A 23086-nucleotide genomic window follows, 5' to 3' on the forward strand; every position below is an offset into this window, starting at 1 on the left:
TAACACAGTATTTTCTTACACTTAAACCATAGAACTCTGTACCCACATTTGTTCCCTTGCTAGGCTTGTAGCTCCAACCATTTCTTTTACTGTGGTATTACTCACTGTTGACCCTAAAATGTACATTTCTTTGAAGCAGGTACTGTATGTTACTGACAAGACACTACTGTAAAAGACCATGACAGCACTGTATAGAAGTGTACTTTCTGGCCTGGACTACCCAAGACTCTATTCCTCAGGCAGAGGGACCACAGCAACTAAGGCTAGTTATTTTCCAATGGTATGATGAGAAGAAATGAAAGAAATGCTGGTGAGCTAAAGGAAGAAGTGCCTAGAAAAGAAGAAAGCCATAACTGCACACTCATCAACATACGAATTTCACACAAGCATGACACCTTCTGCCATGCCAGATTCTTCTTTTACCCTTTGAGATTCTTTGGCATACTTCACTTCCTCCCATCCACATTCCCAGCTACTATGTTCTCGAAACACATACACATTCCCCCCTCCCAAATACATGTCTATGCAACAGATATGTACACACAAACCCAGATGTTACATTACTCACTCATATGCTCTTTCCAGACAAATTGCAATATTAAATGAAGTAATTATTTCTACAAATTTTTTTGTGTGTGACTATTTTTCTAGAACTGTTCTATTTTTGTGTTAAGATAGGAAACTTGAAGCTATACTTTAACAGACATTATGGAATGAAGTTTGCAAATAGGTTGTGCTAAGGACTATAAATTAAGAAAAACAAAGGCTCAAAATTTTCAGGTGGAAGAAACGGCAGCAAAAATGTTGCATCACAAACCCTGTATGCTCTCTAAGGTAAACTGGAGGAGCTTGTTCAGGAGTCATTAGATTTTGATGAATCATAAGCTGGGGTACCGTGAATGGAGTTGAGGTTTGTCTGAGGTGAAGCGGGATTGGTGCTAGAGCATTCAAGTCAGAAAAATGAATTCTGACAAGCTTCATGGTACCTCAGCAATCCAGACATCTACTTTTGCTGCAGGTGAGGATCTACTGAAAACAAAAGTATGTCTCCAGGTTTATCATATATAAGGAAAATGTGAGAACGTTGGGGGGGGGGAGCAGCATTGCAAAAGCAAAACCTATTATTTATTAAATTTATATACCATCCTTAATCTGAGGATCACAGGGCAGCTCACAGTACAAAAACACAAAAATATGTAACATAATAACAAACAAAACAATAATTTTCCCCAAGCCATCAGAATGTAAGGGGGTTAAGCTCCTTTGTAACCGACAAGTTTAGCTTGTAATGAAAGTGAATGACTTTACCTGGATAGCTCATCCTTTTAGACTCTTCCTCCTCAAAATCAATTTTTGAAAGCTGCCTAGCACAAAAGTCCCTGAAACGATTCAACTGCAATTTGAATGTTTTGTTTGTTTCTTTGTTTTGACCCAGGAGCACCTTTTGTGTCTGCAATTTTTAGACCAACTTTCCATAAAACACTAGGGGAAATTAAAGAATTCCTTCTTTTTTACACACCAAAAAACTGTGATAGCTACGCTTGTAGGGCAATCACTGCAGCTGCTCTTCTGAAATTTGGCAGGATTTATGCCCTGGCAACCTTGCTTGCAAATATCACCCAACTCCTACACAAAATAAAGTTACAATATTTCTTGCTGGAAAAAGGTCCAATTTCACAACTGCCTAATACAAAAAGGCCTTGGACCTATTTGCCTGCATTTGAAAAGCTTTATCCAGAATGGAAGGGCAAGTGAATTGGCTAAAACGTCACCCACTTCTCTCAAAAGCTATAGCCATTTTCTATTTTCCCAATAGTGAACTGGAGGCTGGGGAACAAAGCAGATTCAGACCCTGAAACAAACTGAGTATCCTTCCAAGAACCTTGGACAGCAAGCAGGTCTGAACTGAAGACTGTGGTTGGTAGGTGTAGACTTTTATAATTTTAATTTGGTTGTCAGCTTAGCATGAGCTGATGTGGGAGACATAGCAGAATAGTGCTATAACTCTTCTGATGAACAAGACAAATGAGAAATGGGATCTATGGGAAAGATAATATGAAAAGGTTATAATAATAACCTTAACCAATATTTTATCTTGGTTATTTCGGAGACCAAATTCCATTCTCTAACTGGCTCTGCTCTCTCACATATTCACTACAATAATTGCCTGTTTTACAGGAGAAGACTGAAAATAGAATGGCCTTTTTTCTAACATTGGCTCGTGAAAATATTCATAGCTGAAAATGTACACAATACATATTTGACAGTTCTTCACTGTAAATCCCAGCTCATCCTTGTACTTACAGGCTGGCTTGGGCATGTTATTTTCTCTGCCACAGCTCACCCATTCCCAATGAGGGAAGGAGCCATTCACGGAAGGGAATCAGGAAATACTGCCAATATTAATTTAAAGGAAGTGGTGGCCAAATACATTAAATGAAACCAAGTTGAACAAGAAGATGCCCATTTTAAATCCTGCAACTGTGAGAGGACTTTCTGTTCTTCAAGTTATCCATCAACATTTTACTATAGCCAAAACGTTGTGTTTATCACAAGTTATCATTCCATTCAGCAGTGAAAGACACTTGATTCTTCCTGCTTTAACATTCTTTTAAAATTCTTATAAATAAATAATATCAATAAATACAATCAACCCAGTATTTGATCATCTACTTCTGGTTTATCTACCACTGCCAGGAATAGGATGCATGCTCTTAAACCAATGATCAAAATGTCACAGCTTGGGGACACCGGGTTTGCAAGACTGCTTTCCAAAACACTGGGTGAGATCAGAATACAGTTTAATAATAAATGGAAGCATAAAGTGTTTTATGTTATTGTGGGCACTCCCTCCAAGTGTAGAGTCTCATGAGTATGTGTCATCTAAGCTGCAATAGAAAACCAAAATGGAAGCCCAGGATGTGATGCTTTGGGACACAGCAGCAATTCTTAGAGGGAGGTAAATAATATTTTAAGACAATCTGACTGAGTAAAAATTCAGCATAAATTTCTATCAAAATATATAATTTGTTACAAGATGGACGGCTCAATGGTAGCTTAACACTGCAAATGAAATGTGTATGTGTCAGTTCTATCCTGCTTACTTTATAGCATTGTCTAATTGATTTACCTGTCATTTGTACAGTGGAGCCATTAAGGACCCAGCTCACATGGCATATAATAAGACCAGGCCCACTATCATTCAGCTTTCCATGTAAAGATGCTTAACGCACGCTACAAGCATGAGAAAGGGGAGATTCTTGGCTACCACTTCTACATGATAAGTAATGACTCACTTTTATATCTTGGGGCAAAAGCATCTGCATCAGTAATCAAAGGACCAACTTTTGAGAGGTCTGGGCATATACATATATGCTATTTATAAAAGTAAAGTGCTGTGACTTGAAGGGAAAATCCAGGCTTTCACATATAACAGAATTCAAATGGGAAGGATTTATACAGAAGTCTATGAACTCAAAATCATGTGAAAAAGAAAGGCATTCCACGAGATCCCAACAAAAGAAAAAAAATGGTTAGAAATGGTTAGATCAGGGAACAACACAAAGTAGAAAGGCACTCAATGAAGAAGCCAGCATTAGGATAGCAGGAAGCCTAATATAGAAAGTAAAAGGGAGGTAACAAACAATCCAATACTGGGCTTGTTTTCACAGAGGAACTAGAAGACAGTTCCAGAGATTCTCCCCAGTCCTTTGATCCTAGGAAGGAGGAGACACAGTAAGAAGGTGGCAAACACAGTAAAGCACTACAACCAGAGGAATAGTTTTGGGTTCAAAACCAAAAAATGTGACAAAGACAATGGGTGGGTTATACCAGGGTCACAGGAGGGGTAAGGGTCACTTGACTGCCTCTAGATACTACAGTACTACCACTGTAGGGTGCTGAACTCACTCTGAAGGACGCTTATGGTAGCCTGGGCTCGTATCCACGTTATGGCAGGATTTTGCCTCAAGTCATTCCTTCTGGGATCGTTGCTCGCCCTGCACTCATAAGTCCCAGAGTCTTCCAAGATAAGGCGAGTAATTCTCAGCACGCTCACGCCATTCACCCCGTAGGCAGTGTTAATGGTGACACGGCGCTTTCGAGCACCATCCCATAGCTGTTTGAAAGATTCAGCCCGGTTGACTTCAGCATACCACCACTGGATCTCTGGAGTGGGATTCCCAACCACGTCACAGTACAGCTCAAAGGCGTCCCCCGTGAGTTTAGTTTCTGACATGGGCGACTTGACAAACCCAGCTAGAGGGAGGGGCAGCAGAAATGTAGTGACAGACCAGCAGAAAACAGATCTTATAAAGAATAAAGCAAATGAATTGCAGAAAAGAAAAGAAAAACAAAGAAAGACATGCTCATCTGCAATAGCGGCTATTACATGACTTTTAGAAGAAAAGAGACAGAGCTTATAGCTTGCAGAAAGCTTTTATTTTGTTTGCAACCTTGCAAAAAGCTGAGCTCTCAGCAGATGAGGCATCAGGTTTTAACAATTTTACTGTCTATGAGAATAAACTGGATTGGAATAAAATATTGCATCTGGAAAATGCACACATTTTCTCTTTACTTTCTAAAATGCCTAACAAATGGCTAGCGGGGCATATAAAATAATACTTCAATAACAATTGCTTTTGTTGAACACAAATACATTCTCTTATTACAACTTTTGGGTTTAAACACAGGTATTAGGAAAAGCTGTCCATCATAAGAAATGCTCTGCTATGACCTCAACATGATGTATCAGGAATTCAGAGATATAAAGTGACCTAAATTTCCTGCAATGGCCAACAGCCAGATATTCTAAGTTGCAATCCTACCAGTACAAAGAATATAATATTACATTTATTTAAAAGCTATTGTTCCACAGAACCTATCTAAAAAAAGATTACACAAGTTGTCATGCTACAATGTTTTTAATTTATGAATTCTATGTAATTGTATATATTAGACAAGCTCTCTGAAAATCTTGGTCATTATTCATGATATTCAGTTTCCTTTAAACAATTTTGGTAAAAGTGGAACAGATTTAAAAGGTATTCTCCATACACAGATTTCTAGGGAAGACTGATCACACAAACTATGTAAAGAGACTTATTAGAGCTCTGTATCAGTTATCAAGTCCTAAAGAACCAGCTACTAACAGTTACAACCAGGGTCAACTCCACTCAGTGCTACACACATGGGAAAAACCTGAAGCCCTAATTATTCTTCACATATACAATGTAAAGTTGTTTTGACAAAAAAATCCATAAAATAAAATCCAAATATCACGTTACACTCCTTTTATTCAAACAGGCCCATAAACTGGATTGTCAAGTAAGTTCAAGAGAACTGTTATACATATGTTTGTGAAGGAACTACATAGCCCTTCTAAGAGTTGGTTTTGTCAGATGGCCATTTTTTCAAAGGAATGTGCTGGGTTGGGTCAAACATCTATCTGCCCTCTGGCTCCCTGTGACCTGCTTCCATATTCCTGCACATCCATGCTAGTCTTGTTCCTCGGCTTGACAAAACCTGAACATTGTTTGTTGCCAACTTCCTGCAGTATAATAAAGTTGTCTTTAAAGACATGCTATCATTCTACAAAACAATAGCTAATACCAGAAAACATGCAAAACTAGAGAACCAGTGAGATACTATTCCAAAAAATGTTTTACTGGATATGACACCACCACAAGTACCAACAATTCGTATCCCTACTTAAACATGAAGCTCACTGGCTAACCTATCGTCCAGCACATATCAACAAGTAAGAGCAGCTCTCTAATTCTGCAACATTTTTTATACCCTAGAAGCAGGGGTGTTGTCAGTGGATGGCCCCAGGGACTCAGGTTTTTTGCACAGGGCCATTTATCTCCTTCCTCTTCTCTTTTTTAAACTCATGAAAAAATGTTATTCACAGGGTGGATTTCTCCCTGAAAATCAGCCTATAATAGCATCTATACTTACAAATTAGCATATGCCTATTTGTGCCATGAGCCTGTGCCTCAACACCCAACCAGCAGCCTGAAGGCATATTGTGAACTGAGATGCTACCCATCTCCTCCCTCTTTGAATCTGCTTGTTCCCAGCAGCTCTGAAACTTAGCGTTTGCCTAGTTCTCTTTGAAGAGTACCAAAAATGAGACATTCACATTCCAGCAGCTATCCTTCCAACCAAACCACAGACACACACTATTATGTACAAAACAAAATAAAAAAATTCCTTCCAGTAGCACCTTAAAGACCAACTGAGTTATTTCTAGGTATGAGCTTTCGTGTGCATGCACACTTCTTCAGATACACTATTATGTAGCAACAGTTACATGTTCAGTTTCCCATAGTCTTACTCTTGATATTAGAATACCAAGCCTATGGACTGGGTATTTCAGATTGCTTTCCCCAGTCTCCAGACTTTAAAATATAGGCATATATTAGGAAACCTACTCTTTGCAACTCCTGTAGCCAAGCTGGCACCAAATGTATTACTCTGCTTTCCTCTGGACTACATCAGTGAGAGTGAGAGAGTGAGGTCTTGTCATCTGGGCAGCCCAGGACCTCCGCTTGCCACTCGGGGTGATCACTTTGGCCCTGCTAACACAGCGGTTTGACTTCACCCCCAGAGGCGCACTCCATGGTAACTCGAGGCAGTATGTCAAAAACTCCTTGTTAAGTAAGTCTGGATCACTTTAAAGACATCAACCTCTGTACTTTTCTTGATAGTTTAGATTTGTTTATCTTCTAATGGAAAGGAACGCTGCAATATTGTACAATTTAGTCACTTGCCAAACATACACATTCATGCAAGAACCATGGCTGGCATTCTGACTTATTAAAAATTAAACATTATGCTGGGGTTTTAATAAATTCAGCAGAAGTTTGAGTAATTTGTTTAAAATTTGTATTTATTAGCAGAACAAAAGGATGAAAGGTCCTCCAATGCGAATATAAATCCCAACATTAAAACATAATGTGGTTCAGTTCTCAATTTCTACCTAGCCAGTCATGAACTGGGTCACATTATGTCTTCTTAATAAATTTATAATGTGACAAAAAGGTATCATCTTACTGAGAGCTTTTCTGGATAACATTAATGCTGCAGAAACATAATACATGCCTGTGCTGCTTTCCTATCATGCTGAGCCATTTCCATTCAGTTCTGAAGAAGCTGCTAAAATATACATAGCCTAAATATAAACACAAATGTATTTTTCATCTCTTAGGTTCCAGCTCAAGTACTAACCTTTGCATATGATTTAGGCACCAGTTCAATTACTTCTAATACATTTCATAAATACTTATGCAACTTATATGGCTGAAGTGCAACTCCTTAAATCAGAAGTGAGTATTGTTTAAAAACAGTTTATATGCATGCATTAATACCACAATCTCCAGGACTCTGTCAAGCCATGCCTGACCAATGAGAAGAGTAAATATCAGCCTCCAAAGTGATATTTCTATGCCAGCACACAGAAATGAAACAGCAACATTCTAGCATCAATAAGCTTGGATCTTAAAAGTTAGTTAACTTAAGGAAGTTCACAGAAGGAAAGTTTCCCATCTTCTCTTGCCTACTGAAGCCACCTGTATAAGCCTCTACAGAGCATAAGGGAGAAGGCTCTTCTGAATTGTGTGTGATGGGGTGCTGTGGACTAAAGGGCTAGTAGAAACTTGTCATATGGACTTACAGGTTGTTGGAAGCTGTTAACACTCAAGGCAATTCGTTCAAATAATTAAAAATAACAATGAATATGCCTCTAAATGGTTGGGGGAATCTGGGTTCATTTTCATTCTCGTCTACATAGACTGCTTTTATTCTTTTTTCATATTTTAATTTAGCACAGAAGGCTAAACTGAACTTCTCCAAAAGCATTCAGTAATGTTTTTAATGTCAGCACTGTAAGTGACAATTAAGCAGCCCAGTCAGCATCGGGATAGAGATTGAGGAAAGCCCAGCACGTGGCAGGAAGCAATGCTCGCAGTTTGGCAGCAAGAACATCCTCTCATTGAATGTGGTAGAAACACTGCCAAGCTGAAGCATCATTTTGAAATCTGAAAACAAAGCCCTAACCTAGTGCTACACACTTAAAAAATTAAGTCATGACGGCTGTTAAAGACATAGGAAGAGTTCAAAAATGCCAAGAATGCTAAGACTTCATAGATTCCGGCCCTTGCAAATCAAATCACCAGAGGCAATAGCCCCAACTCAGCAGTACACATGCCCCCTCTATGCAACACATACGGTAGGTCTTTGGCCAGAAACAGAATGAAAGACGTGCACTAGTTCTGAACAAAAGAAGTTACCTTAAACCGAGTCAGGCTACAGGTGCCTATCAAAACTCAGTATTGTTTTCACTGACAGGCAATACTGTCTCCAGGGTCTCAAGCAAGGGTCTTTCTCAGCCCTACCTGGAGATAAACTAAACCTGGCAAAAGCAGAAGGTGCTCTGTGTGGTGGTAGGGAGAAGAAAAGCTGGATGGAACTCTAGGTCAGGCCCAGCAGTGCTCACCTTACCCTGTGCCTCTTTTTTTCCTTTGAGGAATTAAAAATGATGATGATGGCTATGTCTCCATTTATATCCTTCCTTCCTCCCAAAGAAGCCCAGTGTAGGTCTGAGTTGGCTGGTATTGGGGAAAGTACTCTTTTAAGCACCTGGGTCCCAAGCCATGTAGGGCTTTGTATTCCAGTACTATTATCTTGTATTTATGACAAGTGAGACTCCTCCATCAAAGTATAAGCAATTGTAATGGGTCTGTCTTCCGTATTGTGTGACTCTTGGCGCCTTCCCTCCTTTCCTGCAGACAGAAGCTGCCTTATTTCTTCTTTAGAGTTGATTTGATTTGATTTGATTTTGGCCTGTGTGTCACACCCTTTATAGTAGCACCCCTCTCCTTTACTTCTCTTTTTTAAGAGATCCAACTTTTGGGTTTCAGTATTGAAGAAGCAGAGAATTGAACTTTGGTGTTCATCTTAAATCATATTTTGCTTTTCTTTCAATCCTGCTCCTTTCCAATCCTACCAACTTCTGAGACAAAGTAATTCCCTTCCTTAATTTGTGCTGTTCCCTAAAAGATATTTATAGATCAGTTATATTCCACTGAGCCTTCACTTTTTGCAAATTTAGTTCTTACTCTTCACCAGTCTGTTGTGATCATTTTATACACATGTTGCCTTTATTAGCATTTTGCCCAGCTTTCTGGATAGCCTATCACCGTGGCTTATTCCATGGCAAGCCACAGTTCACACTACCCATAGCTGAGAATCAATGCACAATTTGTTTACAACATTTTCATGCCACTTTGCAAGAGACTGAAAGCAGCTTCCATAATGCAAGTAACATTCGAGCTTCCAAACAAAGCATCTAGAGTCACAGCAACAACCATAACTATAGTTTGTCAATTCAATCATGCCGAAATACAGTGGTGCCCCGCAAGACGAATGCCTCGCAAGACAAAAAACTCGCTAGACGAAAGGGTTTTCTGTTTTTCGAGGTGCTTCGCAAGACGAATTTCCCTATGAGTTTGCTTCCTTTTTCGTAAAACCGTTAATACCCAGGGAATCCGCGCTCCGCAAGACGAAAAAATCGCAAGACGAAGCGACTCATGGAACGAATTATTTTCGTCTTGCGAGGCACCACTGTATAGTTAATGCAAATCATGCTTGCTAGTTCAGGTTTATCACTTCCAACAATCACGGCCAAACTATTGTGGTTTTTGGCACAGTCTGTTTGGAAGCAACTACACTGGCACCACAGAGCGGTATTAGTTTTCTTACATGGACCCCAGGTACCCTCCTGTGTATCCTGTGATGTGCAACCGTTCTGAAATACTGTCAACCACCCAATCAAATAGTAGAGAGTGATATCCAACTCATGGGGGGGGGCGAGTTTAAAAGGAACTATGGAAAATTCTTTACTTCCAGTTACTCTCAGAGCTTTTAAAAATGCTAACAATAATTCTGAATCTTTTAATTTAAAAAATCAGCATAACTGAGCTAACTGACCTACCTGCTTTGCATTATGTGTTAAGAATTTTATTTTAACAAAACCGGCTGTAGGGTTGTTTGGGTGATGAGAAGCTGGAAAGAAATGTTTTAAATAAATAAATGCCTTATTAACGGTATATTTTAATTTTTGAAACAAGATCTCAAACTTTTGAAAAAGCTTGCAAATGTGTTCTAGTGATTCATATTGGGAGGCTACAATCAAAGGTACAATAAAAGGACCCCTGGACAGCTAAGTCCAGTCAAAGGCAACTATGGGGTGCGGCACTCATCTCGTTTCAGCCCGAGGGAGTCAATGTTTGTCCACAGACAGCTTTCCAGGTCATGTGGCCAGCATGACTAAACCGCTTGTGGCGCAACGGAACACCATGACGGAAGCCAGAGCACATGGAAATGCTATTTACCTTCCCACCGCAGTTGTACCTATTTATCTACTTGCACTAGCATGCTTTTGAACTGCTAGATTGGCAGAAGCTGGGAAAGGGCAATGGGAGCTCACCCTGTTGCGCGGATTTGAACCACCAACCTTCTAATCGACAAGCCCAAAAGGCTCTGTGGTTCAGGCCACAGGGCCACCCACATCCACAATAGTGCTTCCAAAGAACAAATGCATGCTTCAAGTTTGAGAACTTTGAAAATAATCATGTTACATGGGCATGACTGGATAGAATGAGACAATGTCCTTTACTGGCAGCTCTACCTATCACAGAAGCGGTGACTTTGCAAAAAGAAAGAGAAAGGTTCTTCCCAATGAAAGCCAGTGTGGTTAGTGTGTCTGTAAGACCAGGACCTGGGAGACCAGTATTCAAATCCCCACTCAACCATGAATTTCATTGGGTGTTACTGTCCTATATGTGCCTAAATTTAAGTCCCACTGTGCTCTGTGTGTGGCCTGTTTTGCTATGGCTAGTTACAACCCTCCAAATACCACAAACAGCAAAAAGAACCAAATAAATTATCCATGAAAAAACGAACAGAAAGTGCTGCAGCATGGGGAGGGGTGTGACCACTAGCCATTCAGTTTTTGGTCCTATAACCTAGGTTCCAGGAGCCACGTGACAAATAGCTTTTCTATCCCAGTTTCTAACATTGGTCACAGATGGTTATTGGAAAGACTGCCTCTCCCCCCACATCCCTGCCCATTCACTACATTCAGCTGGAGAATCTTTGTTGGGTACACCAAATGCAGCAGCAGACAGGAAAGGGGCACAGGGCCTTTTCTGGCTAGTTCCCTTTATGGAACACCCTATGCATATAAGCCACAAAATGACTTTTATTAGTAACCTTTTTACACAAGCCTTTTCTGATTAAGGTTTAACCACAGTTGTACTTTAATCTCTTCACACATTGTTTCTGGTGTTAATACATTTCTATATATTTGTAACTGGGATCTTTATCTTAACCTATTTTCACTGCATATACTGTATTGATTTCACTGTATGCTGCTTAGATACATTAGTTAGAAGTGGTATCTGAATTCATCTCCAGTATCCAAAGCTGAACTCTGTACATAATTTTGCTGTCTACTTTGACTTTGTACACCTTCAAAACCAAAGATATATTCTGATCTCATTTTGAACAGTAGAACTTAAAACAGTGCTGATAGAATGCACAGTACCCCAATATAGTATTTTGAATCTGAAGTGACCAGGATAGAGTGGGTTGAAAACCAGGGCCCATTTATAATTCTTATAGTTCTTTGTTTTATTTATTAAGCTTTCATTTTATAGTTCTTTTGTTTTATTTGTTTTATTTAACAGAATTTATATACTGCTTAATCATCAAAACCTCTAATCAGTTTACTTAGCTGATTATCAAATGTTCTGCCTTGAAGAATTCAGTAATGAGTCAAGTCCAAGCCAGTGAGAATAATACAGTATCACTGGCATGTACTGTAGTAACAAAGAGATTTCTGAACAGACCAGTCTGGACAAGTGGTGTTCTCAAGCAGAGTTTTATTAGAGATTATTTAAAAAAAAGATTAAACTACATAGGGGCTAGATCACACCCATGTCATCCAGACAAATTAGGGGAAAGAAATACGATGCTGTAATTATAATATCTGCATAGGCAAAATCATCACCAGCTTCAGGAGTTATAAAAAGTTGTGTGCACAGGATTGTTGTTTGTTTTTTTAAAAAATTATTCAATTGGTTATTTTCCAGCTAGAAACAAAAGACAATAATTAAATTCATTTCAATATGACAACAACCAAAGGCAAAAATATGAGAATTGTAATCTTCCAATTATTGTTAATAATAGGAAAAAGAAAAACAAACAGCAGCATCTGATAGTGACCGTTAACTAAAATACTAATGCACAAAGAGAGGGTCTAATAGTCCATTTCAGTTCAGAGATACTGGCATGAAAATGTATACAGATACTGCAAAAGCATATGGGAAGGTTGCCTCAGCAAGGAGACATCCAGATCATTGCCTCTTGCCCCATCAGTGCTGGCAGTCTAGGGGCAAACCTGATGTTCCACAAGAAAACAGCTATGGGCAGAATAGCTTGGACTTCACCTCAGTGACAAGACACTCAGTGAGGTAAAAGGACTAAGTCCAAGGCTTTAGAAGAGCCGTAGCAGGTCTACTAGAACCCAGTGTCACCTGTATTAGAAACTGCATTAGAAACTGTATTAGAAACTGCAGTACTAGCCAGATGGTACAGGCCGCCATTTTAGACACGACCAATATGTGTGTGATTGCGCGCACATGCAGAGTGCTGAACCCAGCAGTGACCCAGAAATGTCCTAAAAGATGCCATTGAAAGGACAGAACATAGGAGAAACAGGTTGTTTGCAGGCTTTTACAGAGTTTTTTTCAATTACAGGTGATTTCACAAAAGCATGTGATGGCCCAGAACACAAGACCCATGTAAACTTGGGGTTGCCTGTATCAGCAACGCTTGAGTGCAGTGCGGTATCAGCAGCCCCTCTTCTGCAAATTGTTGTGGTATCACAGATTGCAAGGCACAGGAGGAAAGCCTACACTCTTCCACTCTCAGAGCCACCCTCAGCCCATAGTAGCTTCTTTTTCCTTCCTAAAAGTAACTACTAGCAAATGCGAAATAAACCATGTCTACATCAAAGACTTGTCCCAAAGAAGAATGGAGAGTATATTTTTAAAATATTGGGAAAGCAAACAGAGCTAATATTTTCTGTTCAAATCAGTGCTTGGTTCTGTTATTTAAGTCCAACTGATAAGGGTATTCTAAAGTTTACAATTTGTCCTACAACTTGGTTGCCTGCACCATATTGTGGGTTTTCAGTGGTGATTTTATCTTTGCTGTACATGGCTCACAAGAACACAAGCTGAAAGATCCAAATGAATATTTTGCTTTACTGTTCACTCTAAGTCTTTACTGACTTCCAGTTCTACTTTCACAGGGGTGTGTACATGAGAAAATTATGGTGGCTTTACTGGCAGCAAGGTTCTTCAGGCAGTTTCCAGCTGCAATCTAAATAGCCATCGGTTATATAGGAAAAACCTAACCCACTGAAGGAAAAAGCCTGAGGGCAGGGACTAACTTACCACTGATTTTTATAATTCACTCCAGGAAAGTTTCCAGCTTAAAAACCAGGGAAACACACTTAAAATCAGGCTTCCTCAGCCCTCCAGATGTTTTTTGGCCTACAACCCCCATGATCCCTAGCTAGCAGGACCAGTGGTCAGGGATGATGGGAATTGTAGTCTCAAAACTTCTGGAGGGTCAAGGTTGAGGAAGCCTACTTAAAATAAAATAAAATAAAATAAAATAAAATAAAATAAAAGCGGAGGGCACACCACATTCATCCAATCTACACATCACAGGTGCCAATGTCTGCAATACTAAGAGGTTCACAATGGCAGGCAGCTTTATATTAATTAAGGCAAGGACTTATTCAGCAGTTGGATGTTTTTTGAAGACTGAAAGTTAACTTTCAGAACAGCCACTCTTGGAACTGAGTGCATTCTTACTTTTAATAACCATCCTAATCACTGCAATAAAGAATTTGAAACCCTTCTCTTCTCTTCCAAGCACAAAAAATACAAAACTTGTGCTTTATGAACTGTGCATGCCAACGGGGGGTTTTCAAGTCCAACTACAGCCATTTGAATGCAGGCACAGGGCTTCTTCAGCCTGATTCCCCTTCCATGAAGTAATATATTGCCTCTCCTACAGGCATCTGCTCACTATAACAAAGCGAATGTTTGCAGAGGTCCAGTCTATTTTATCCTAACAAAGTCAAATGCCATCACTTTATTCAAAGCCTACAGACACATTCATCATTTAACTCAAATGTGAAGAGACTGTTCACCTCATTTCACTTAAACAAAAGAGACGGCATAAAAGATGAACACTTCAGAAAACAGCTAGCATAAAAATCTCCAGATCTTTATTGTCAGGCAGCATGTCTGACAGAAATAGAATATAGCCAAATTACACAACTGTGAAGTTATATAAGGAACAAGTTCCCACTAATTTTCTGAGACATTTCTACACTTATTTCCAAATCCATGTCTCCAACCCTACAATTCTCTTCTACCTTAAATGGGGTTGCACTAACCTAGTCCAGATTTTCAGGCATTGCTTCTCTTCCATTCTTACTTCCTTCTGCTAGCCAATTTTTTCTCAACAAGATTGTCTGAGTCAAGGTTCAGAAATTAAGTACTCACCTAAGCTAAAACCCAACAGCCCAAATTACAGGAAAAACACAGTAACCGAACTGCTGTACATAGCAAGACAAAAAATATTCATACACAGGGTCATTTGACTTCTTTAAAAGGCTACCCAAAAAGCCATTGTGCAACATTAGAAGATACTGTCCATTCAAATATATTTTTCATGCTAGGGAAAAAACCTATGCTTCTACACCAATAAAACAGTTTACAATGCCATTTCACTTAAATCTGTTTTTATCATGTAATACTGCCCCACAAGTACACACCTACTGAGCAAAGATGATACTGGATTTTATGTCTAAATACATGTTCATGCTCAGCCTTCTCAAGTATGCTAAACTTGCCTTTAATCAACCTGTGCTCTATTGGCTTCACTAATAATCATTATGCACTTGGTGCAAACCAATGTCAAGGAGGAGACATATATAATGCTAGATTTCTTACAGCACTCTTTAGAAAGAAAAAAAATCCAGGGTTTCCATCACAGACCTATCAAAAGAACGCTTTAGTTGCTAAGAAACTAAAAAAGCAATTGCATTATAAATCATTTAAAGAAAACCAAAGATGCAGTAGGTGGATAGAGAAGTACCAGGAGAAGCACACACTGTTCAAAGTGGCACACCCCAAGAGGGAGGAATGGCTACCTAAAGCTTGCACCTACAGACTCCTTTTGGTTTAGAATTAGATGTATCTAAGGATTTTAACAGCCCTCTGTTTCTAACTTGATACGCTAGGTACTATGACAAATTATCAAAACGAAAAGCTCATGATGGGAGAAAACAAAAGGCTGTATGAGCGTTATGAAGTGCTCACTCATTAAGCATGTATTGACATACTCTGCCAAAAACCTATTGCAAGTTCCCTCAATCCCTACCTTATCATGTTCACCAGACTGTGAAACAGCAGTTTCATTGGCCATCTGGAGTAGCTCATGACTACATGTTTTGGATCCTTGGTTTTCTTCTTCCACTCTCTTCCCTGACCCACCCCAAGGCTTCCCTCTTCACAGCTTTCTACAATTCATATTCTCTCAGCTGCCATTTTCGTTTATATCATTTTTATTCTTCCCCTTCCCTCTGCTCCAATAAACTTAGGTCAGGACACACTGCCCTGCCTCCCCCCTTTAATCCTCACATCAGCCCTCTAAGTTATTATCCTTATATTGGAGATGAGAGACACAGTCCAACTAAAGGTCAGTCAGGAAGCTATACAGCAAGGTGGAAATTTGAACTAGGGTCTGCGTAGTCACAGGCCAACATTCAAACCACTCTGCCACACTGATTATCAGCAGTCCTTGAGCACGCTTAATGCACTTCAGGCAATTACCTTATTGTTCTTACAAAGAACTCTACAAGATAGAACAAAACTGCTCTTTATATACATATATTTAATTTAAAGCATTTGTATATCACCTTCCATAAAGTATCCCCCCCCCAACAGTGAGCAGTCGGTATTTTTAAAAAATTAATAATAAGAATCCACTGTAAACAGCATTAATAATTATAACAATAGAGCTTGTCTGATCCAAGGTCACCTGGTGGGGGTCCCTTCCTGCAGCAGAATTTGGAACCACGTCCCTTTGGTCATCTCTTGCTCACCCCCCTTCCTTCTCTTCCACACCCACCCCACTGCCCAGTCTACGGAAACACCCCCCCCCCACCCAGGCTTGCCGGCCCTCCCCCCCCCCCGCCCCAAGCTAACAAACTACCCTGCTAAAGCAGAACCACCAGAATGAGTGATGAATGGGAGGCCGCCTGGCCCAAGGTCACTGCCAAGTGAATCCAGTGGGCTGAGCCAGCATTTGAACCCAGCTCCCGCAGGGAGGTGCTCCTCCCATCCCCCTCCCTTGGCTCCTCCCCCCACCCCACACACCTGAAACGCCCCGCCCACCGCGCGACAACCTCCCACCCCTTGCGGCATCCCCCGCCGCGGAACCAAGGCGCCCCCTCCCCTTCCCCCGCGCGCCTGTCAATCACCGCCTCAGGCGGGTTTCGCTCTCGGGTTCGCTTCCCGCCGCCCGCCCTCCCCTCACAGGCCCCGGCCGCCCTCTCTCACCGTTCTGCGCGCCGGCCGGCGTCGGAAAGAGGCTCCCCGCCGCGGCCAGGAGGAGGGAGAGAGCCGCGGGGAGCGGCCCGGAGCCCCGCAGCAGCATCCCGGTCCGCAAGCCGGCTGAGGAGAAGGAGGGCAAGGAAGGGCGGGAGGGAAGAGAGAGAGAGAATGAGAGGAGGAGGAAGAGGAAGAGGAGGAATGAAGGAGCGCGAGAGCGGCGGGTGGGGGCGCTCAGGCAGCAGCAGCAGCCGCTCGCTCGGTCTCCGCCGCCGCCGGGCGAGGTTCCTTCTCCGCCGTCCTTCCCGTCGCCTTCGCCCGCCTTTTTCCCTCCCTTTTCGCCTCAGTGCAGCCGAGCAGCTCCTTCTACCGCAGCGCCGGAGCCTCGCGAGACTTGGGCCCCCACTTCTCGCGCGAGGAGGAGGAGGAGGAGGAAGGGTGGAATCTGCAGGGCTTGAGGGAAGCGTGTGGGCGGGGCGAGGGCGCGGAGGCTCCGCCTCCCGGTGCTTTTTTCCCAGGGGGGCACGTGACGAGGCGAAGGGAACCGGTTCTGGAGCAAGTGCAGAGGCGGCGGCTGCAGCCTCCGCCCGCCTCCAAAGAAATATATATATATTTTTCCTCCCACTATATTCCTCTAAAAACTAGATCTTTTCCTCCCACTAATATATTTTCCTAGATATTTTCTTCCCACTAATTCCTCTGAAAACACCCCAACCCCCATAAATAGATATAGATATAGATATATAGATATATAGGGAGAGGGAGGAATTAGTGGGAGAAAAAACTCTGCAATAGGAAGAAATGAGGAACTGGCCAACCGCAGAAACGCCCGCGGACCTCATCCGGGGCTCTGCACAGATGCTCAGGAAGATCTGGCCCGTGGCAAACTGGCGTGAGATCATGTGAATGTATTTGTATACACGACTGGGAAATGAAGGCGCTGGGTGGCGGCGGGGGTGCTGCCCTGCAAGCAGACGTCTGTGTGTTTTATATGGCTTATCATTATTGGGGAGAGGGGTCGGTTGGGGGGGGGAGATCTGGGCTCCAACAAACCGAATTGGCATCTGGATTTGTGGGGCGGAGCTGCATCTGACAAGAGACTTGAGGCAAAGGGTAAGATTCTGACTCTCTCTCTTCCCCCCACCCACCTCCCAATTTCATGCATAGAAGCTGCCTGAATTGGCAATGGGCTCTTACTTCAGACAGCATTCTTTCAACCAGACAGCATTTTGCACCTGAGAGCAACCAGGTAGCTTAGGAGGCACAGTCTTCCAACATCTTGCTGACTCCTTGTCATTGCCAACATCCGAGCCATTGTCACACTCCGCCTAATGGTAGGACTGGTCCTGACTGGGGTGAGCAGCAACCCTGTGCCTGAGCTTGGCCACATCAAGCTGCAGGTGAGGACTTGTTCACGACGGCTTTGCTAAATAAATAAATATCATTGTGCATCAAATAAGAATGTGTGTGCAATTGTGGAGACTACGCTCAGTGTTGGTTCTTGGTCTGGTCCTACAGGACTCTTAAATTCCAGGGGGAAAGGTAGGCTGGGTGGAGACTCATAGGACTGAATGATTCCTACTACAGAATAAGTAAACTGTAAATAGAAAATAATCATCTTGGGGAAACTTAGACTATTAAAGCATTTTCCAAAAGTGGCCTCAAATAAAGCATGATGCAGTAATCCCGTCTAGACCAGGGGTCAGCAAACTTTTTCAGCAAGGGGCCAGTCCACGGTCCCTCAGACCTTGTGGGGGGCTGGACTATATTTTGGGGAAAAAATAAAATGAATGAATTCCTATGCCCCACAAATAACCCAGAGATGCATTTTAAATAAAAGGACACATTCTACTCGTGTAAAAACACGCTGATTCCTGGACTGTCATCTACCATTTTGGTAGATGAGGCAAAAAATAAATAAATCCAAATATTAAGCTTGCTCATTATTTTGTGAAATTTTGGTTAATTGCAAAAAAGGGATCTGTGAATCTTAAAATCTTAACACTAACCCAGCTGCCACCCTAGGATGCTTAAAGAACCCAGTTTAAGTTCTGTGTCTCTAAATTTCTAGACTGCAGCTTGTCCACTTCAATTTCTTCTCAGAAACAGCACACTCACTTAACCTGATTTGTTTGAGGGGTCTTGCAGAATTTGCAGGAATGCAACTGAATTCCACAAAAAAATAGCAATAGTTTGGAAGCCCCCCTAGAAGACTGGTCTTCAATGGGTGGGTCAGGACCAGCTTGTGGGTCACAGCCTGATCCAAGCTGGGTCGCAGCAAGAGCTTTACCTCCATGCACATACATGGTAAAAGATTAAGAAATGGGTCCCGTGAAAAAATGCATGTTTTGGTTAAAAGTGAATTATAGCTCTGAAAGGGTTGAGGAAATGGTTAAAAACAGTGAGCAGTTAAAAAAAAAAAAAGTAAATAGCAGGTATTAAAACTATTTAGAAAATTATTAAAATCAACTTTTGTGTCAGGGAACTGCCAGAGGGAGAGGGAGGGCTCCGGAGGGATTCCGGAGAGTGTCCCGGGAGGGAGAGAAGCAGCCCATCTTCTGGGGAAGGAAATCAGCGTAGCACCAGTGGAGAAGGGGGCAGATGGGGGAATCGGCGAGGGGGCTCTATGACTCCTCGCCGGGGACCAGCGGGGAGAGCCCGGGTCCTCCGCTGCCCACACCCTCCCTGCGCAGAAGACTTCCGCGCAGGGAGAGTAGGCGGAGACTAGGCGTCAAAGAGCTTCTTTGCTGGAAGAAGTTCAAGAAACGCCCACTGACGGATTCTGCCAGCGATTGAGACAGCCACGGGTGAGTGGCTGTCCGGACAGAAAGGGTTCACTCAGGCAACCCAGCCAGGTGTGGCGCCGATTTACGCACGAGCAACCCCTAGAACCATTACATCTTGCATAAAGAAATAACGTGTGACTTCCATGTGCCTTGAAAGGCTTGCCTGAACAAAAATATGTTAAGCAGATACCAAAAAGAGTACATACAGTGAAGGCTCCTGGCAGATGTCAATATGCAGGGAGTTACAAATAAGAAAAGATCAATTTATTACCATTTGCTGACCCTCGTTGTTTCCCCAGAATCTGTTCCCTGAAACATGCTACCCACCTATGCCTATAACCAGCAACAAATGTTTTGTGAAGATGCTGAGGTGGCCCAAATTACTTAGACTGAGGATGGTTTTCCTGAATGGTCTGCCTCTAGATTGCTTTCTTTTCTCAATATTTTTTCTCTTGTCGGTTAATCCTCACCAGTTCTCCAAATGTCTGCAGAAACCATGTAGGGGAAAACAACAACCAAACAATAAACACCCGTCGGTATTTCTCATTCATGTTCCAGGCAGGGAAAATATATCTGGACACTTCACAATGTATCTTGTAAGAACGTGGATGTACAATTCTTCACAGCCACTTCTGTATCTTCCTGCTGGTTGGCTGCTTAACAGGAATTGCTCTCATTTCTAGATATTTACCAGCACTGAAAGAAAGCTCCTGCTAGGAGATTGCCTGAAAAGATCTCCATCTGTTTTGTAGGAGCAGACCTGCAGACAGCGCAGCACAAATGAGCCTATGGGGAAGAGCCCACAAATACTATAATGTAGCCAGGTGCCTCCCTGCTTGAAATTAATAGATTAGATCTCTAAATTTCAGTGGGTCTGAGCAAAATTACTTGGATACAACTCTTAGACTGCAGTTCAGTGCACTTACTAAGAGTAAATCTGATTGACACCAATGGGTCTTATTTCTAAGTAAGCATGGTCTGGATTGCGATTTTAGTTACCGTATTTTTCGCTCTGTAAGACACACCAGACCATAAGACGCACCTAGTTTTTGGAGGAGGAAAACAAAAAAAATAATATTCTGTATCTCAGAAGTCAGAACAACAAGAGGGATTGCTGCGCAGCCTGCATTCGCTCCATAAGACGCACACACATTTCCCCTTACTTTTTAGAAGGGGAAAAGTGAGTCTTATAGAGCAAAAAAATATGTTAATTAATTATAGTTGTGTTTTAGTTTAATTGATTTATGGAGTAGTTCAGTTTGCACACAAGCACAATAACAGGTTCACTGAAGAAAACACGACTTTCGGCTTTCTTTGTTTTTAGGTGACAGAGACCTGTTATAGTAGGTATATTGTCCAGCTGGTGGCCTTTGCTGGATGGGCTTCAGAGGGATCGGAATTCATTTCACAGAGTGGGGCAAAATACATTAGTGCAAACAGAATTGCACCTCCCAGGCTCACTTTTGACACTTTCAGGATGCAGCACTAGGTGGTGCATAGAGACTTACTTGAATACATGATAGGATAGGACTGAACTTGTGAGAAGGACATATGGGTAAAATAATATTTTTTTTCAAACAGCAGGAATGGGATATGTGGGAAGATAAAATGGGGCCATATCTGGAGACTCATTCCCCTGGGGAAGGAAAACCATTCCAAATGGAAGTATTACACCTCAATTATGCATATAGCCAGTGCTTGGGGGGGGGGGGGAGTTGCAAGTATTCACCATGAAGTTGATACAGTGAGTGCCACACTTAACATTTTTGGGGGGAGTGGGAAAATGTGCAGGTACTGTGTACCCTTGTGTACCCCCAGAAAAGAGCACTGCATATAGCCCTTCTAAGATGATATAAAATCATTTGCTGTGTCTGAGAACATTTACTCTCCAAACTACCCTAGCCTAGACCATTTCCCCTGAATTCACCATTGCTGTCTTTGGTTCACTTACAGTTATACTGTAGGGAATTCATACAGAGCCTTTCTTAAATCATTGTATCCTCGTGTTTTATGTGTTATTCTCCCACATTGTTCTCTAACACACACACACACACACACACACACACACACACACACAGAGCCAGTTCTGATTTTTAGGAAGTCTTTTTCTGCTTTAAAACATCCTGTCCAGTGTGGAAAGGCAAGATGCTATGAGGGCTTTTAACTGAACTATTCCTTGAAAACTGACAGCATTTTTGTTTGCACCTTCAGATTGTTTGTTGCTGTTCAATAAGACCTGATTTGCCCCCTGATTACTGAATTGAAGCTACTTGTGATTAGATATTAAAGAAGGCTCTTGGGAAGTCCTAGGAGCTTCTCAATAAGGTTGCCACGTTGTTTTACCAGGGTTCCTACATCTTTGGGGGCAAGCCCTTGTCTTGGGGTAGAAGTTTTCAGGTTTGATCCCCAGCATCTCCAGGTATGCACAAAACCCTGGAGAATTGTTAACAGACACTACTGAGCTAGAAGTTTTGAATCAGCATAGGACAGGTTCCTATTTTCCCATAACGGCAGTTTGTGACAGACAGAAGTTCAATAGGTATTCTTCCTCATCACTGCACCTCCATGCCACAGGATTCTTGACCTGGTTTTTTTGTATGTCAAGAAGCTGTTAAAGGGGGGGGGGGAGTGAATAAGGCATTTGCTGCTTGGATTCTCCTTAGAGTGAACTTTTGGTAAGCAAATTGGCCTGACTGCTGCATCCATTCTTCATCTCCCACAAAAAGACTGTTTTTCACACTTCAGCTCAAAGCAAACAAATTATTTGACTATTTAATATGCATAAAGGTAAAGGGACCCTTGACCGTTAGGTCCAGTTGCAGATGACTCTGGGGTTGCTCATCTCACTTTATTAGCCGAGGTAGCCGGCATACAGGTTCCAGGTCATGTGGCCAGCATGACTAAGCCACTTCTGGCGAACCAACACACGGAAACACTGTTTATCTTCCCGCCGGAATGGTACCTATTTATCTACTTGCACTTTGGTGTGCTTTCGAACTGCTAGGTTGGCAGGAGCAGGAACCAAGTAACAGGAGCTCACCCCGTTGCGGGGATTCGAACTGCCAACCTTCTGATCGGCAAGTCCTAGGCTCTGTGGTTTAACCCACAGCGCCACCCGCATCCCTTACATACATGTTCACAAATTCATGGATGCAGAGGGGAAATGCAATTCATGGTATTCAGGGGGCTAGTGCAAAGCATGCACACATAAGGGTAAGGCAGAGGAAGAGGGGCCTCTCACACAGGCAGCAGAAGGGGTAGGCAGCGCAGCAATTGCAGCTCATGGGCCTATCCATGTCACTACGCAGCTTCTGAACCACACAGTTGATTGCCTTTCCCTGTGTCCTAACTGTACATCGATCTGTGATGGAACCAGCCAACCAGAAACGCCAATACTTTTGCTAAACGTTTTTAATTACAGTGAAATAAATACAATTAAGGCGGAGCATCCTTTTTGAGAGGCGGCTGTTGCCAGCTGGTCAGTACTGTGGGTTGCAGCCAACTAAGTTATACTTGGGGCTTAGTTAGTCAATGGGTCTGCTCTGAGTAGAACTAACATCGAATACCACCCTGAGATTCTATGTTGTATCCTCCAGCACG

The 23086-nt window shown here is 42.1% G+C and overlaps 2 protein-coding genes across 3 annotated transcripts in view; one reads left to right on the forward strand and one right to left on the reverse strand.

Moving 5' to 3' along the window:
- The window catches only part of NPTN (neuroplastin), a 49083-nt gene extending 31978 nt beyond the window's left edge, over positions 1–17105 (reverse strand). The window contains exons 1-2 of one of the 2 annotated variants that reach the window (XM_081839176.1): positions 16710–17105; positions 3910–4257 (exon numbers count right to left, since the gene is read on the reverse strand). In XM_081839176.1, the coding sequence (XP_081695302.1) occupies positions 3910–4257; positions 16710–16806 (445 nt within the window). In that variant the 5' untranslated portion in view covers positions 16807–17105. The remainder of the gene's footprint in view (positions 1–3909; positions 4258–16709) is intronic. The other variant, XM_081839177.1, reaches the window with a different exon arrangement.
- A 559-nt stretch (positions 17106–17664) lies between these two features.
- The window catches only part of CD276 (CD276 molecule), a 66667-nt gene continuing 61245 nt past the window's right edge, over positions 17665–23086 (forward strand). Inside the window, exon 1 of the mRNA XM_081839282.1 lies at positions 17665–17813. The gene's annotated coding sequence lies outside the window, so the exon portion shown is untranslated. The remainder of the gene's footprint in view (positions 17814–23086) is intronic.

Source organism: Podarcis erhardii, assembly GCF_964252035.2.
Source record: "Podarcis erhardii genome assembly, chromosome: 14".
NCBI classification, from domain to species: Eukaryota; Metazoa; Chordata; class Lepidosauria; order Squamata; family Lacertidae; genus Podarcis; species Podarcis erhardii.